We start from the raw sequence: 15785 nt of genomic DNA, 5'->3' as shown, positions 1-15785 counted from the left end.
TTCTTGTAGTTGTTGTCTAGGGTGCTTTGATATTCTCTGTTTAATTTTTCAGTTCTCAAATGCCTACATAATGCATTGTATTAATTCTCTCTTCAAATAATTTGTGTGGTTTCTGTCTCCTGACTAGACTGTTATTGATACAGTTAATGATAAATGCCAAATAGAAAAATAAAATAGGGATAGGAAGTGGGAAACAGGGATAGGAATGAAACAAGGACTGGGCGAGTTTAGATGGGTGGGCCAAGGAAGTCCTTAAGAGACTTCCTATCTGTTCCTTGTGGACTTCCTGTCTGTCCCAGTGGGCTTCCTGTCTAGCCCCAGTGGACTTCCTTCTTAAAAGGTAACATTTAAGGAGGAAAAAAAGGTCACATCCATGTTAACCAGATACAATCAGGCTGCTGTCGTTAAACCTCAGGCAAAGCAAGATCCTGCCTTCAAGAGCTTGGTTTCATTTGGACTCTTTTACTCTTTGTACTGGACTTTTGCTTGAGCAAGCACTCTCTTTAAAAGTAGATTTCAGACATCCTGTCATTCAGACAGTCCCAGGCCTGTATCATCCCCGAGAGTCAGTGGCCACAGGGATCATCTTCTGTTACACCCAGGGAATCAAGTTTCAGGTCTGAGCATTACTAAGAAGTCATCTCTTAACTCCAAACTGTCCTTTTAAACTCTGCTTTGTGAGGCTGAGGCTAGAACTCTACAAATCCCACTTCTGCTATGCCACCTGATCCCTATTTCATGATGAAGTGATATCATCAAGTGATTCTTGGTGAAAACATTGCTGGACAGAGAATCTGAAGAGACGCACCCTAGACCTGTCTGAATTCCACTGGACTTTGTGATATTGACCAAGTGACTCCACTCCACTTGGATCTCAGTTTCATCACTTCAAAAATGAGAGAAGTGGAACAAAACCATAGATTTTACAGCTAAATTTATCTAGTCATGTAATTTTTGTTTACAACTAACAGTAAATTAATAGAAAAATCTGTCATCACTTCAAAGATGAAAGATTACATTATGAAATATTGATCTAATGAAATATATTCATTTCTGTTAATTTCCAAATTGCACTATTATGTTTTTTCTTATGTAATTAGCAGAAAAGTAAGAAATTATCTACACTTTCAATTAGTTCTTCACAACTACCTTAAATTTCCTAGTCACCACCAGTTTTGGCCATTCTTTATCCAAAAACCTAACACCTGTCTCACATGCCTCCCAAGACTGACATTTTCATCTGCTTATGCCATCAGCAGTCTTCTCAGATAGTGACACCTTTCTTTCAAAAATCATAGTATCTCTTCTGATCATCCCCCATGTGGGTTCTTCCTTTCTATTCCTATTTTATTATCCTGGCTCAAGAACATTTTTTAAAGTCAGTTGAAAATCTGGCAGCATTTCAGACAGTTTCCTAGGATTTATTGAGTATTTCAGAAAAATCTCTCAATGACTAGAATTTCCAGGGAATCCCTGGAGTTTGTGGCTAGAAATAAACCCCAGTACAATTCAAACCAGGGTCCTGAATAAGTGTCAAATCAAGTGAGAGTATAGACAGAACTAAGAATTACAACATTTACAAGTTTCCAACATTTTTGAAAACAATAATTAGACTTCAAGAAAAATGATACCTATCCTGTGCACTAATGCCTTGACAAACATCATGTTTTATGCAAGAGGAATTACATTTCATGCAGATTTTATGCCAATGGCAGTCGACAGATTATATTTTTTTTTTTTCTAATCCAAGTACAGAGCTTTCAGAAAATCCTAAGAAAAATTTATTCCCATCATATGCAATAGAAAACATTTTTAAACAAACCTCACTTAAAAATATTGACTAATGGAGTTTCTAAAAAATAGTTTTGTTAAAAACCCTAGTGATTGAACCATTTATTAATAAACTATATACTTCAAAAGAAAATTTACAATTTGACATTAATCATAGCAAGAAATCAGATGAAGTAGATTATAAAACTAATTTTACCTTTATTAATACCCAAAAATAGAGGTTGAGAAGATACAGGATTTCTGTTTGTAAATTGGAAATACAATCATGCATTACAAGAACAAAATGAATTTAGGTTAATGTTTAACGAGAACTTTGGGATACAAAGATGAATAATAAAGGACTCTTGAAGAGTTCATAGTCTGGTATTAAAAAACCTGTAAATAAATAATTATGGAATAAAGTACACATATGTGCTTTAATATTTACACACTGCAAATTTAACATTACATACTGCAAATGTGGTCACTAAGCTCAAACAGCATTAGATGCTGAGGAAGATGGTACTGAAGTGGTGGAAACCAATGAGAAAGTCATTACCCCTTAGAGAAAGTTCAGGTGACACAATGCAAATTCATGTGCATGAGCTCACAGGTCCCTGTAAGGCAGCAACAGCTTCATGATTAAGGGAAGTGAAATGGTACTGTGGTTTCAAGTGCTAGTTCTAGATTCCCATGTTTTGAAGAATTAGCTTTGGGATCATCTGTAAAATGGGGATAATAAAGTGGTCTTGGATCATAATCTGTAAAATATGTTAATAATAGTGTCTATTGAAGACAGACTTCCAGAATGGCAATTTGAGGAGCAAGGTGGGATTTCACCCCAGTGAAAAGAACCACTTATTGCTGAAAATGACACACATGCATGCACACACACATGCTTCAACCATTTAAAGTCCTTGGAAATTATCTTAAGGGCATAAAATATGGAGAAACAATTACTGAAAAACATTTTAATAAACCTTGAACAGAACAGTGAGATTTGGTAGTGTTTGAGCCATGGTTTGCTCAAGTCTTTACCTTGGCCCCAGCTAAATGCAACAGAAGTTCTTCTCCAGGCATGTGTAGCCAAGAAGATAAGGAATCCCTATTTCCTTACCCCCAACTAACTTCTATTCTGGGACTCCATTTGCACCACAAGGGAGGCAAGCCACTTGCATCTGAAATTCCTTCAGTTCCGTATTGCAGAAGCTCTGTTCCAGGCAGGCATGGCCATGAGAACTTGTTTCTCTTCTGCCAAGCATCCCCTACACTACTCTCCAGGCTTATCACGCCAACAGCAAGGAAACCCTGAATACCTCCACTCCATCTCACTTGTAGGTTAAACTTTCAAGAGAGGAAGCAAAACCAGGGAAGACAAGGGGTTACCATACCCACCAGAGCTCTACTCATCGAGTATGGGTGTCACAGTAGGAGAAGCAAGCCACTCTAGCAGTCCCATCTGCAATTCAGTGTCTTGGAGGTTTTGCCCAGGAGAAGAGACAGGCTGCATGAACAAGGAGCTTGCCTCCATGGCCTGAAATTATTTGGAGCAGAATGTGGGAATTTCTTGCCTAAGGGCATTGTCAAAAATAATAAAGATTTTAGTTGTGAGCAACCAAGAAGAACCATTTATGACAGGAAGGATGACCCTGGAGGACAATATGCTAAGTGAAATAAGCCAGACACAGAAAGACAAATACTATATGGTCTCACTTATATGTGGAATCTAAAAAAGAAGTTGAATACATAGAAGTAGCAAGTAGAGTATTGATTAGAACATTCCTTCCCAGTGGCAGAAAGGAGGAAAAAATGGGGAGAACTAGGTCAAAGAATACAAGCTTACTGTTACATAGGATGAATAAGTCTAAAGACCTAATGTACAGCAGGAAGACTATACTTAATAATACTGTATTGTATACTGAAAATTTGACTAAAGAGTAGATTTTAGGTGCTCTTACCCCCCACACACATACACACACACACACACACACACACACACACACACAAAAGGAACTATGGGAAATAATGGATAAATTTGCTTGGCTGTAGTAATCATCTCTGTGTGTGTGTGTGTGTGTATGTGTGTGTGTGTGTGTGTGTCTATAAACATCATGTTTTCACCTTAAATATATATGATAAAAATACATTAAAAATAAAAATGGGCCAGGTACAGTGACTCACACCTGTGGTTCCAGCACTTTGGGAGGCTGAGGCGGGAGGATCACAAGGTCAGGAGTTCGAGACCAGCCTGGTCAACATGGTGAAACCCCATCTCCACTAAAGATACAAAAAATTTGCTGGGCATGGTGGTGTGCACCTGCAATCCCAGCTACTCAGGAGGCTGAGGCAGGAGAATCACTTGAACCCAAGAGGAAGAGGCTGCAGTGAGCTGAGATTGTGCAATTGCACTCCAGCCTGGGCAACAGGGCGAGACTCCAGCTCAATAAATAAATAAATAAATAAATAAATATATAAGAAAAAAGAAATAAAGGAAGCCATGATGGCAATGTTGTACAGAGAATTTGAATGAAGATACATTTTTAAAAGAAATAAATAAGAAATTTGGAATTGAAAAGTACAATACACAAAATGTAAAATTCATGATGGGGCTTAATAATATATTTGAGTTGCCAGGAAAAAATCAGTGAACTTGAAGATAAACAAAGAAGACAGAGAAAAATGAATGAAGAAAAAATAAATGGAGCCTCAGAGAAATGTGGTACATCATTAAATATATCAACATATGCATAATGGATACCAAAATATACATACTAACCTATGCGTAATGCAATGAGCATAATAAACCACAGTGAGATAAACAGTTGACTTCTCACCAGAAACAATGGAAGTCAGAAAGCAGTAGGATGACATATTGAAAGTGCTGAAAGTAAAACAACAAAAAACCGTCAACCAATGCAGAACAGTTCTACAGATGACGATGGACCAACTGAGTCCTCCCCATTTTCTTCCTTGCCGTTCTCAAGAATGACTGCAAAATGTGCTGGAAATACAACATCATGAGATAGGGAGGAAAGGCCAGAAACAACCTGGACTCTGTTGCAGTCCCTGCCTTGTGGTATGAATGATGACTGAAATGTAGAACTTGTTGTGATGATTGAACTGCAAAACTTGTCCAGCACGTCATGTGCCAAGGTATAAAACCCAGGATGGGCTGTTTTCCTGGGTGCCTCAGCCATGTTGCATGCACAGACAAGACTTCATCCACTCAGGCAGCTGTACTGAGCCTCGTGCACCAGCCTGTGATGATTCCTAGGCTTCTGCTGTCCCTTGCTGCCTTACCTATCTCTAAGTAATAAACCCACTTCATGTAACTTGTGTGTGGGAGTTGCTGTCTCACCAAACTCAGACAAGTTGCTAACCTCTGCACAGTGAACCCACTTCACAAGCCAATAATCTCTACCCAGTAAATCAGAACTACGACGGATACTACTTCGTACTCACTGGGATGGCTATTTAAAAACAGAGAACAATAACAAGGTTTGGCAAGAATGTGGAGAAATAGGAAACTTCAGACATTACTAGGGTAATATAAAATGGTACAGCTAATATGAAAAACAGTTTGAAAATTCCTCAAAATGTTAAGTGTAGAGTTTCCATATGTCCCAGAAATTACACTCCTAGGTATTTACCCAAGAGAAATGAAAACACATGTTCATACAAAAACCTGTACACAAATGTTCATAGCAGCATTATTCACAGTAGCCAAAAAATGTAAAACAGTAATGTCTGTCAACTGATAAACAGATAAATAAAATGTGGTATGCTTCAGCAATAAAAAAGGATAAAGTACTGATATGTGCTGCAACGTGGATGAATCTTGAGCACGTTATGCTAAGTGAAATGAGTCAGTCACAAAGGCCACCTAGTGTATGCTTCTGTTTATAATCAATGGCCAGATTAGGCAAACCTATACTGCCTAGGATGGGAACGGGGAGATTAGGGGAAGTGAGAACTGACCATGAGGGGTTTATTTTTGAGATGATGCAAATGTCTCCAATTAGATTCTAGTGATATTTGCACAATTCTGTTAATATACTAAAAACTACTGAATTATACATTTTAAAGGGTGAAACTCTATTAAATGAATAGAGCTAATTAGCTCTTTAAGGAGTGAGTTACATCTCAATAAAGCTGTTTTTAAAATAGTACCTATTTCTTCAACTTATCTTCAAGCTAAGTGAGATAACAATTGTAAAGCTATTAGCAGAGTATAACATTCAATATGTCATTATTGTTCTTTGTGCTATTGCCATGGTCATCATTGTCTCTTACTTATAACTAGCCCTCTAAGTCTGCCCATTATTTAACCAAGTACTAGAAAGTACCTGAGTGACACACATTTATGTGCTTATGGTTGGTGACCACAAACAGATCTCTAATGACAATTTGGTAGAGACATAAATATAACAGGGATCCTTTTTCCAAAAATTACCCTTATTTAACTGAATAAGAAATATTTTAAGTCAAGATACTTGGTGGCAATACCAGGGTAAACTCTAGAAACAATTTTAGGGTTTACAGATCTCATTGAATATATTATACTTGGGTTTAATATGCAAATGTTAAGCTCTTAACATTTATAGGTGGTGTTAACAGGATCTGTGAGCTTGGCAGATGCCAGCAGTCTTCTACAGGACTGCATGTTACTCCTTCATTTATGGGCATCATGTTCTAACTTTACTATGAGGACAGGGCTTGGACTTGGTTTCCGGACAGTCTCCAAAATCCTACCCTGACACTCTCCACCTACCTGCAAGGCACGCAGAGGCATCCTCCTCTGGGTCCTTCTGGCTCCCATGTCTGTCCCTGTTTCCTCCCCCTGTAGGGGACTTGCCTGTGTCCTGCCTCTCTCATTAGACAATAAACTCCTGGGGCCCAGGTCTGCTGGGCTGCAGCCATACGCAGTTCTCAAGGTCATTCAGTACTCAAACTGTCATTGTGAACATGAGATTTAATGTATTATGTTTGTTTAGTTTTTCCTTTCTTCTTTATGAATATTTACTTACTATGAATAGGACAACACTTCAATGATTCACTTTCACACTACTCCTCAAACCAATCATTAGTGGACAACAGCAAAATCCTTCCAAATGCAGAATCTGAGAACCAGGGTGAAAAACGATGTATCAGCTTGGAAATTGCATTGTCTCACAACTGTAAACCATTTTCTCTAATTAAATGATACAAGATATTATGTAATAATTAAGCAATATATTTTTAAACTTGAAAGTAATATTCTTATCCTACAAATTAAACAGATAGAATGGAATATAGAGCATTTCCTGCTGGAAGAGATCTTCTTTTCAAAGTGATCACCCCTAGGCTCTGCAAAGATACCTAAATAAGAACAGGGCTCTTTCAAATGCCTTTGATTTGTCCTGTCTTATGACGAAAACACTAAGCCTCACACTCTTAAGTCTGGTTGAGGTCTCATTTGTAGTGACCATCTATGGACAAAATATCAGTAAAGCTGGACTACAAGTATTTGGAAGATTAATGAAGAAGAAATATAAATTTCTCTTCCAGCAGCTACAGTATCAGACACCACTGTTTATTATCCAGAGAAGCATTTTTTTCTGTTATTTATAATTTCCTTATCTTTCATTATAATTATACACTTACTTTACTGTTAACTTTTCCTGTTAACTCTGATCAAGCTCAAAAAGAGCCAGAAATTTCAAGCTACTGGAAACCACCTCGATTCAGGGAACAGATTCCAGGGCACAGCTCAGCCTCCCTGGCTCAGGGAAACCCAGGGGCCTCAGGGAGCTTGCATCCCTGCTGGGTTAGCAAGAAGCACCTCACCAATTTCCACAACCAAATCCAAAATTACCCAAGTGTAAAGGGCACGGCACACCTCGCTGCCACACAGATGGCTTCCATTTCTGGCTTAAGCCCTTGTGAAAGAAAACCAAGGAAGATGTATCTTCATTTTGTGAATTTCATGAAGAGCTCTAGTCTGTTAAGGAAGACTTATTTTTCTTGGGAGAGTGTGGAAGAAATCAGCCCCATTGTCTTCATGTTTAACAAGAGTGCCAAATAACCACCACCCTATCCCTGGCAACTCAACCCAAAAACTTCTTGCAAGTGAAATAGCAATGAGATCAACTCATATCAAATTTCCCTAAAAAGCAGAATGTTAACACCTAAAAAAATTTTTTACAGGATTTAGCATTTGCATATATTCAGTATTTTAAGGAATTGGTTATGAATTCAGCATCCAAAATTCACACACACAAAATCTTTATGAGATGTGGGGTCTGAATTCCCTCTCCTCAAAGAGGGAAGGAAATTTAAGACACACTGAAAGCTTTTTCTAGAGAAGCAATAAATGTCCCAGACCTGTTGGCCAAAACTTTAACATCCTCAAGACCTTTAACTGTTGACTGCACATTTTCACTCTGCTGTCTAAGTCCCACTTCGCTCCTCTGCACCTGAGCAATTCATTTGTTGCCAAGAATCTAAGAATCTCCTAAGATTTTTCTCCCTAAATATATGAAAATATTTTAAGAAAAGTAAAAAGCAAGCCATTGAGATTTTGACTTGGGTAGGCCTGAGGGATGCAGGTAGATTCTTAGCTCGGCCATAAGCCCTCCACTCTAGGGTCCCTGTAAATCGCAGCACCAGAAGCATCGAAGTGATGTGCCATTCCAAACCCGATATGCAGGACATGGGGAATGCACCCCTGGATTCATCAGTCCAGGAAGACCAGCAACACCCTGCCATGGATGAATGCCCTAATGTGTAAGCAGATTATCATCATCAGAATGAAAGATGTACAGTATTCAAAGTCTTTCAAATATCTGATCAAATAATCCTTATGGCCAATCTCTTGAATAGTGTTGTTTTATTCAAAATGAAGACATTTCTCCAGTTTCTGTCAGTTAGAAGCTGTAAGTTAGAGTAAAAACATCCCTTAAGAAGCTAAAGAATTCAGATTTGGCCAGAGGTTCTTATACACAATTTTCAAGCTGAAGTGCTCTTCCACAATAATTCTAGAACAGCAGCAGCAGGGTGGGTGTGCACACTGTTTCCAAATAGGCCAGAAGAGGCACAAAATGTTTTTTGGAAAGTTTTACTTGGCAATATTCCTCCTGCTTAATCTGTGCTGCAGTACTAGAAGAACATCTATGCGAATTCGAGGGAAAGTCCTGGTTACGCTCTCCTTTCCGCCATCACCAACCTCGCCTCCCTACCTGGGACTTGCGCTGTACTCACCAAGCCTTGGCAGGTTGAAAGGGCCACTGAGGAGTTTCTGTGGGATCGCAAAGAGCCTTGATAGAAACAGAAGTCCTCTGGCGGTAAAGTCTGCACAGACTTAGTGCCTGTCTTTCCCAACGTCTGCACAATAAAGCCAGGAGCCACCAGGCTGCTGGAAGTCCTCAGATCCATGTGGAAGTCATGCCTGGAGCCTTTCAGCCGAAGGTGAAGAGACTCAACCCCTGACACGGCCACTGCTCTTCTCCGCCGCTGATGGTGCATGATTTCATGGGACACGTAATCACCCCTGTGGTCAACCTCATAGGCAGAGACCAGGTCATATTCTGAAATCAAAAGAGTGAGAAGAGGCTGAGTCATTTCGGAATACTGAGAAGAATCAGGAAGTCTTAAGATATAATATTATTTTACCACATGACCTTTCCACCCAGTCAAAAATGATAAAGAAAAATGCAACACCTATCCATACTGAGTTCAAAGTGTGGAATACAGAACATCACAGTTTAAAAAAAAGAATTGTAACAAGGGCCCCATAATGTGCTATTACCAAGCCAGGAAATCCTACAACAGTGATGCAGTGATGTTAACAGCTGTCATCCTGCCCTCCCAGCCACTCAGGGGCATGCTCCTCACCTCCCACCAGCTCCTACCACTGTAGCTGAGTCAGGGGAAGGATGACAGAAAGCAGGATGGCTTGTTCCAAACAGTGGCAGGTTAGCACATTTTATTGTGTATAAAAAGGTGATTACCCTTTAAAAAATCAAATTATTCTCAGATGAAATAAGTCATATTCTTATGACCTTTATTTCGAAGAGAGACAATATTTGTCCTTTATTGGGGGCACATATAATATTTATCATGCAAAATAACTACTGATAAGCCACGTTTACATAAACACAATGCTGCGGTAATAAACATTTAACAACCTGCTGTCTGGAGAAGAATGACCTGGATTTTGGCATTTGCCAATTTCCCTAGTGTAAATCTTCTCCTCATGGCTGATTTCAATGACTGCTGTGCCGTCACTGAATATGCAGTGCACAGAGATATGCAGCAGCCCCCAATGTGTGGTATTTCTACCATACAGATGCAAAAGAGGCCAGTGGCCTCAAGAGCCTAGATTATTATCAAATATAGTGAAATAATTATGAAATGATGAGCTTTGAGTATTGCAACGTTTTTCATATAATTAATTTCACTGTAAATTTATGTATTTTAATTATTCTCCCAGTGATTTGGTGTCTTTATTAATACAGTATTTTTTCCATAAATGGGAAAGACGTATTTGAAAGACTCCAAACACAATAATCCTGCAAGAGGAAAAGTTTGTCCTGTCTAAAAACTCATATATATAAGTGGTAGGCTCATAACCTCAGCGTTCAGGCAAACTGAACTCCAAGAAGCCCTGCAAGGCTCCCGTGAGGCCCTGGTTGTTTTGGGAGAGCTCAATTCCAAAAGGCTGGGGGAGACGGCCAGAGATCCACGCCTCGCCCACCCAGCAGGAGCATCTCCGATGAGCTCCACCCTTCCCACTCTTTCCACAGTTGGCTGCTTAGATGGCACCTGACTGCAGCTTGCTCCAGACTCAAAGACAGAGCCTGTAACTCTCTAAGAGCAAAGGAATGTTCACGAGCACCCTAAGAGGATAGCAGGGAAGGAGAATCCAGAAAACAGAGAGAGAAGGGTGGGGCAGGTGGCAGGAGATGTATAGCCTTCTAAATAGAAATCAATCACATTAATGAAAAATCAGTCCACCACCAGCCACCTCTTTCAAACACTGCTGATGTCAGGAAAGAAAAATGACACTACCCTCCCAAAGTCGGCTTTGGCAATGAGTTGCAAAATCCTTTGACCTGGGAAATCACCCTGAGGAAATAATCCCAGATGAATTTTAAAAAGTTTATGTAAATATTTTCATGGAAGCATTATTTGTAACGAGGTAAAATTTTAAACAATAATCAACAACAGATAATTGGTAACTAAATTACAATAAAGGCATAGAAAGGAATACCTTAAAACTTGTAAAAAATATACTCTAAAAGAATGAAATCTAAAAGATTATTTCACCACATAAGGCAAAGTTCATAATATAACGAGCTTTCAAAGTACATTGTAAGCTCTGAAGCCAAAGTGACCTTTAAAAGAAATAAAAATGTAGCCTGTAAGGAACACAGGGCAATAAGGAAATTCTTGTAGATTATCTGGACAAAATGCAGAAGGCAAATAGTAAAGGCAGAGGGGAGTAGGAAGAGAAACTAGCACAATTCTATTTTATGCTCTCTGCATTGTTATGTTCACTAGTGAGCATGTGACCACTGATTTTTTATTATTATTATACTTTAAGTTCTGGGATACGTGTGCAGAACGTACAGGTTTGTTACATAGGTATACATGTATCATGGTGGTTTGCTGCACCCATCAACCTGCCATCTACATTAGGTATTTCTCCTAATGCTATCCCTCCCCTTGCCCCTCACCCCCCAACAAGCCCGGTGTGTGATGTTCCTTTCCCTGTGTCCATATGTTCTCAGTGTTCAACTCCCACTTATGAGTGAGAACATGCAGTGTTTGGTTTTCTGTTCCTGTGTTAGTTTGCTGAGAATGATGGTTTCCAGCTTCATCCATGTCCCTGCAAATGACATGAACTCATTCTTTTCTTATGGCTGCATAGAATTCCATGGTGTATATGTGCCGCATTTTCTTTATCCAGTCTCTCATTGATGGGCATTTGGGTTGGTTCCAAGTCTTTGCTATTGTGAATAGTGCTTCACTAAACATATGTGTGCATGTGTCTTAATAGTAGAATGACTTATAATTCCCTGGGTATATACCCAGTAATGGGATTGCTGGGTCAAATGGTATTTCTTGTTTGAGATCCTTGAGGAATCGCCACACTGTCTTCCACAATGGTTGAACTAATTTACACTCCCACCAACTGTGTAAAAGTGTTCCTATTTCTCCACATCCTCTTCAGAATCTGTTGTTTCTTGACTTTTTAAAGATTGCCATTCTAAATAGTGTGAGATGGTATCTCATTGTTGTTTTGATTTGCATTTCTCTAATGACCTGTGATGATGAGCTTTTTTTCATATGTTTGTTGGCCGCATAAATGTCTTCTTTTGAAAATTTTCTGTTCATATACTTCACCCATTTTTTGATGGGGTTGTTTGTTTTTTTCTTCTAAATTTGTTTAAGTTTCTTGTAGATTCTGGATATTAGCCCATTGTCAGATGGATAGATTACAAAAATTTTCTCTCGTTCTGTAGGTTGCCTGTTCACTCTGATGATAGTTTCTTTTGCTGTGCAGAAGCTCTTTAGTTTAATTAGATCTTATTTGTCAGTTTTGGCTTTTGTTGCAATTGCTTTTGGTTTTAGGTCTTATGTTTAAATATTTAATCCATCTTGAGTTAGATTCTGTATAAGGTGTAAGGAAGGGTCCAGTTTCGGTTTTCTTCATATGGCTAGCCAGCTTTCCCAGTACCATTTATTAAATAGGGAATCCTTTCCCCATTGCTTGTTTTTGTCAGATGTGCCAAAGATCAGGTGGTTGTAGATGCGTGGTGTTATTTCTGAGGTCTCTGTTCTGTTCTATTGATCTATATATCTGTTTTGGTACCAGTACCATGCTGTTTTGGTTACTGTAGCCTTATAGCATAGTTTGAAGTCAGGTAGGTAGTGTGACACCTCCAGCTTTGTTCTCTTTGCTATTTTGTAATTACTTAAGCCACCAAGAATGATCTGCAATAATAGTTTGAGTCATGTGCTACTTTAAACAAAATGTATGGCTACAATTAGTTATTTCAGAAACAACTTGTCTAATGGATACCTAGACAGGCAGCAGTAAGTTGACCCCAGCAGTCACCAAGTGTCTTCTAGCTCTTCTGCTCCAGGTCAGAGGGAAACAGGCAACACTGTTGAGCAGGATCTTTTCTCTGCTGGCATAGAAGCTTGTTGTGGATGTCCAGACTCACACGCTAGCCATTTATAATTAAGGAGCTAAAGTGCATAGAAGGTAGGGGAGGAGGGTGTGCTGTGTCCACTGGGCTAGAACTTCAGCAAGGGTTTGCCTCTTCCCCTTCAGGTTCTTACCAAGCCAGGTAAGTGGTTGTCATGGAGACGATGGGCTGTGACAACAACTGAGATGCCAGGTGTTCAGAGCAGCACGCTGGCACCCCACTCCCAGAGAGGATGCTGAAGCAGATTGAATCGCTTCAGGGGAAAAGCACACTTAGGCAGGAAGCCCTGGCTTTTCTTCTTCTTTCTTCTGTGTCTATAATGTGCTTTATCTTAAATAAAACTTCATAAATGCCATGAACTATTGTGAAAATCTCCTGAGTCCCTCTGGAATTTTCATGATTTTAGGGAACTAGAATTTTTTTTTTTTTTTTTTTTTACAAAAATCTTACTTAAAAAGGTGAATTAGAATTAACTTTTAAAATTGTAAGAATTAACTTTTAGTATTGTAAGCAAAACCCTAAAAGGGACAAGGACAACCACAAGAAGATAGTCTGTAAATGGACAGATAATTAACTTTCTCTTGTAAATTCACCTTGACAATTTTTTTTTTAACATTTTATATCATTTGCACCTAGCGCCCTCTGGTGGTTCTCCAAAAGGTCCTATGGTGAGCGTCAATCTGATATTGGTCACCTTATATACTATTTGTATACTCATTTGGTAGCGAATAATTTCAAAAGTTAATGCATATATTAAGTGCTTGCCTTTATGTTATTTTATCAAATTGAAGTAACTATACTGAGAAATTCTGAATTATTAACTCTTTAATTTTCTAGATCTTCGGGAAATACAGTGAATGAAACCTAGTTCTTCCCATAAAAGTCAATTAATAATAACATTTGATACGGCAATTTATTGTTGGTAACAATGCAAAATAATATTTATTAACTGTCATTAGATGGGTTCAGGTTAAAAAACCACCTAGCAACCAGTGCGACACACCTGCTTTCTCATTTACCTGATGCAGTAATGAAGACACGGAGATCCCTTCTCATAAGACTGCAAATTTGCAAATGTCACTTTTAAGTGGCAGAAGTAAAAGCATGCATTGAAAAAGAATAAGATTTGCCGTCATGTCAAATGTGGCCCAGGACATGAACGTTGCTGATGGTGTCACAATAAGCTGATTAGCCATTTCCGGCACTATTATGTTTCAAGTACGCCCTGATTGTTGGAGCCTTAACTTTGGTATTGAGATGCTAAGCGCTTCTTTTATCTCCTTCACTGAGAATAAGCAACGATAGAGAAATACTTTAATTTTAAAGGAGGAGAAGGAGGAAATGTTGGGGACGGGAAGGAGGATCCGAGGATATAGGAGGGGACGGAAAAGAAAGTAATTTGCTCTTTATGACGGCTTTGATGCATATATTAACAGCTTTAGATTCTTCCTAAGCTCTTTAGAATAAAATAAAATGAACTTCCTCCCCTTTTTTCCTAATGTTATATCAATAACTCTGGCAAACCGTTTTGCCAGGGAATAAAATGTAAATATTGGTGGAAGTCCACTCATCGGGGCTCGCTCACACAGTTAAAAAAAAAAAAAGTTCACAACAGCACCTTAAAAGTAGGGTTCCACAGAGTCATGAACATTCACAGCACCTAATAAACCAGCGGCACGGGGACTACGAGCTGCTAAATGGCAAGGATTAGAAGCCCCCACCTCACGGACTTACCGCCCTTTTCCATCCAGCCCGGCCGCTCCGCGGGTGGAGGAGGACGCGGCACGCTCCGGCTCCCAGGCGCTGCCGCTGCGGCTCCCATGGCGCACGCAGGTGCCTGCGGAAAACAGCGGCGACACCGCGGTGAGACGGCGGGGTCCGCGGGAGAGGAGTCGCGGGGGACTCGCCTCCCGCTGTCGGGACCCGCGGTTTCCGCGCTGGCGGGAGCGCCCGGGACTCACCTGCTCGGCCACCTGCGCCAGCAGCAGCCACAGCACCGCCCAGCCCCGCCATCCGCGCGCGCGGGGCTTCATCCAGGAGCGCTCCGACGGGCTAGGGGCCACCGGAGGGTCCCCGGCCGGCAGCGTGCGAGCGGGCAGGGAGGACCCGACCCAGGCAGAGCGCGGGAGGATTCCCCACAGCGACTCCGCGGCCGCGCCGGGGTTATTACTGGGGCTCCGCGCGGCGCGGGGGGCGGGGGCGGCGGGAGCCGTGGGAGAGCGCGGGGCGGGCAGGGGAGAGAGGAGGGGAGGAGACGAGGGCAGGGGGGGTCAGAGGACCGACGAGGGGAGAGTGCAGGGACGACGAGGGGAGAGTGCAGGGACGAAGAGCGGAGGGGAGGAGGCGAGGTCAGCGGGGCGCTGAGGCGGAGGCGAGCGGGGAGCAGAGGAAAGGCGGGAGACCGCGGGCAGCTTCAGGGGAGGAGGACGCGGGAAGATGGAGCTGCCCAAGGCCTGCAGTCCGTGCCTCGCTGCCCGCGCGGGGACCACACGGTTGGAGAGGCTGCCGGGCACCGGCGCGGGAGATGCTCAGCATGTACCTCCCGCCGGTGCGCGCTCCTGCTCTGCCTTGGGGCTGGGGATTCGGTGGGACTCCAGCTACTTCAGTCGCTCTGTGGGCTCCCACCTCGGAAGCCGCACCGGCGCCGCCAGAGGCCGGAACACCTGCAGCCCGCGGAGTGCGGTCTGGCCGCGCCTCTGTGCCCGGGCACAGCTGTGGGGACACTGGGTGCGGAAAACTGGGCGCCAGGACGTGGGAGAGCCGCGGACCTGCTTTTAAAGACGTGTGCGTCTCTCTGGAGTTTGCGGAGTGATCGGAGAC

The 15785-nt window shown here is 41.3% G+C and overlaps 1 protein-coding gene across 4 annotated transcripts in view; it reads right to left on the bottom strand.

Annotated features, from left to right (window-relative positions):
* The window catches only part of ADAMTS16 (ADAM metallopeptidase with thrombospondin type 1 motif 16), a 175371-nt gene extending 159811 nt beyond the window's left edge, over positions 1-15560 (bottom strand). For all 4 annotated transcript variants that reach the window (XM_002815404.4, XM_054555388.1, XM_054555386.1 and 1 more), the window contains exons 1-3: positions 14927-15560; positions 14700-14802; positions 9010-9335 (exon numbers count right to left, since the gene is read on the bottom strand). In XM_002815404.4, the coding sequence (XP_002815450.2) occupies positions 9010-9335; positions 14700-14802; positions 14927-14998 (501 nt within the window). In that variant the 5' untranslated portion in view covers positions 14999-15560. The remainder of the gene's footprint in view (positions 1-9009; positions 9336-14699; positions 14803-14926) is intronic.
* Between the last annotated feature and the right edge of the window lie 225 nt (positions 15561-15785).

Source organism: Pongo abelii, chromosome 4 (assembly GCF_028885655.2).
Source record: "Pongo abelii isolate AG06213 chromosome 4, NHGRI_mPonAbe1-v2.0_pri, whole genome shotgun sequence".
Taxonomy (NCBI): domain Eukaryota; kingdom Metazoa; phylum Chordata; class Mammalia; order Primates; family Hominidae; genus Pongo; species Pongo abelii.
This window is presented reverse-complemented; position numbering and strand designations above follow the sequence as displayed.